This window comes from Cebidichthys violaceus, unplaced genomic scaffold (genome assembly GCF_023349555.1).
Source record: "Cebidichthys violaceus isolate CVI_PGR_0920_01 unplaced genomic scaffold, fCebVio1.0.p SCAF_142, whole genome shotgun sequence".
NCBI classification, from domain to species: Eukaryota; Metazoa; Chordata; class Actinopteri; order Perciformes; family Stichaeidae; genus Cebidichthys; species Cebidichthys violaceus.
In genome coordinates, this window is record NW_027176310.1 from 235,001 (window position 1) to 236,676 (window position 1,676).

Sequence of the window (1,676 nt, forward strand, 5' to 3'; positions counted from 1 at the left end):
GACGGGCTGAGAGACAGACAGAAAGACAGACAGAGAGAAACCCAGTGGGAGAGACGGACTAACTGAGAGCTGCAGACTGAACACTGTGACTCCTCCAGTCTCATTATCTCCTCCCTCCCTCCGTCTGTCTGTCTGTCTGTCTGTCCCTCCTCCCCCTCAGCTCAGTCTGTCTCTCTCTCTCTCTGCCTGTCTGCCTGTCCCTCCTCCCCCTCAGCTCTGCAGCACCAACATCAGCAGTACAACAGTAGATGTGATACTGCAGCAATATTTCTACAGGAATACTAGAGTCAGTAGTTTAATCCACTAGATGGTGTCATTGAGCTGACGTTAAACTTCATTCCTTTCTCCCTGAGTTTCTTACACACACATAGCTGTGGAAACCCTGCTATAAGTACTACTTGGAGTAGATACAAAAGTACCAGTAGTAGGAAGTAAACGTACCAGTAGTAGGAAGTAAACGTACCAGTAGTAGTAACTAAAAGTACCAGTAGTAGTAACTAAAAGTACCAATAGTAGTAACCAAAAGTACCAATAGTAGTAACTAAAAGTACCAATAGTAGTAACTAAAAGTGCCAGCAGCTCTTACTGCTATAAAGTAATAGCAGTAGTGACTAAAAGTGCCAGTAGTAGTAACTAAAAGTACCAGCAGTACTAAAAGTACCAGCAGTAGTAACTAAAAGTACCAGCAGTAGTAACTAAAAGTACTAGCAGTAGTAAAAGTACCAGCAGTAGTAACTAAAAGTACCAGCAGTAGTAACTAAAAGTAATAGGAGTAGTAACTAAAAGTGCCAGTAGTAGTAACTAAAAGTGCCAGCAGTACTAAAAGTACCAGCAGTAGTAACTAAAAGTACCAGCAGTAGTAACTAAAAGTACCAGCAGTAGTAAAAGTACCAGCAGTAGTAACTAAAAGTACCAGCAGTAGTGATTTAAACCTTCCTGTTGTTGTAAAGTCTGATGTTCATGAAGCAGTCGCTGCGTTTGTGTTTACATTTTGTTTCCAAGGTTACTGCTCACTAACAGACACAATAATAATAATAATAATAATAATTAAATTTTTGTATAAACCAAAAAAGGAGCGAGAGAAGAGTAGAGAGGAGCTCAGTGTATTGTGAGGAATTGTATGTATGTTGAGTGTCTGTGAGGAGGTTTGAGGAATGTGCCAGCAGTGGGGGAAGTATACGAGCTGGCTGTGTGAGGTGTTTGACCAGAACAATGGGTTATCAGCCAATTGTGGAGCTGATTGATAGGCTGAGGAATGTAACTTTGGGGAGACAAGAGAACTGTCAAGCCCAGGAGAGAAGCAGACCTCCTCCTGACCATGGGGTAGACATAGTGTCTGTCGCGTGGTCCGGACGGGGCCTCGCTTTCATGAAATTGATATGTTTGGTTTGTTAAGTGTATTCGGTTTGTAACTGTTTTGCTTCTGTAGTTATTAAATATCTTTTGATTTGATTTTAACTTGGACCAGCTGATGTTTTTGGTCCTGCTCTGCTGACAAGACGCAGCAGTAGGAGGCATGTGGCCTCCTTTTATCTGCGGGAGAGTTGAGACCCTAACAGTATCCTAGGAAGTCCTCTAGTCTGGGTCTACAGCAGCTCATCTCGGGGATGGTCCAACAGAACATGTTTAAACTCTTCCTCTCTTCTCATGAAACATTGAACTGTTTCCAATAAAAC

General features: G+C 42.2%; 1 protein-coding gene across 1 annotated transcript in view; it reads right to left on the reverse strand.

Moving 5' to 3' along the window:
* Positions 1 to 109, reverse strand: part of LOC137871493 (A disintegrin and metalloproteinase with thrombospondin motifs 2-like) — a 19,180-nt gene extending 19,071 nt beyond the window's left edge. The window contains exon 1 of the mRNA XM_068709321.1: positions 1 to 109. This exon is cut by the window's left edge and continues 173 nt beyond it. Within this exon, the coding sequence (XP_068565422.1) occupies positions 1 to 104 (104 nt within the window). The 5' untranslated portion in view covers positions 105 to 109.
* Between the last annotated feature and the right edge of the window lie 1,567 nt (positions 110 to 1,676).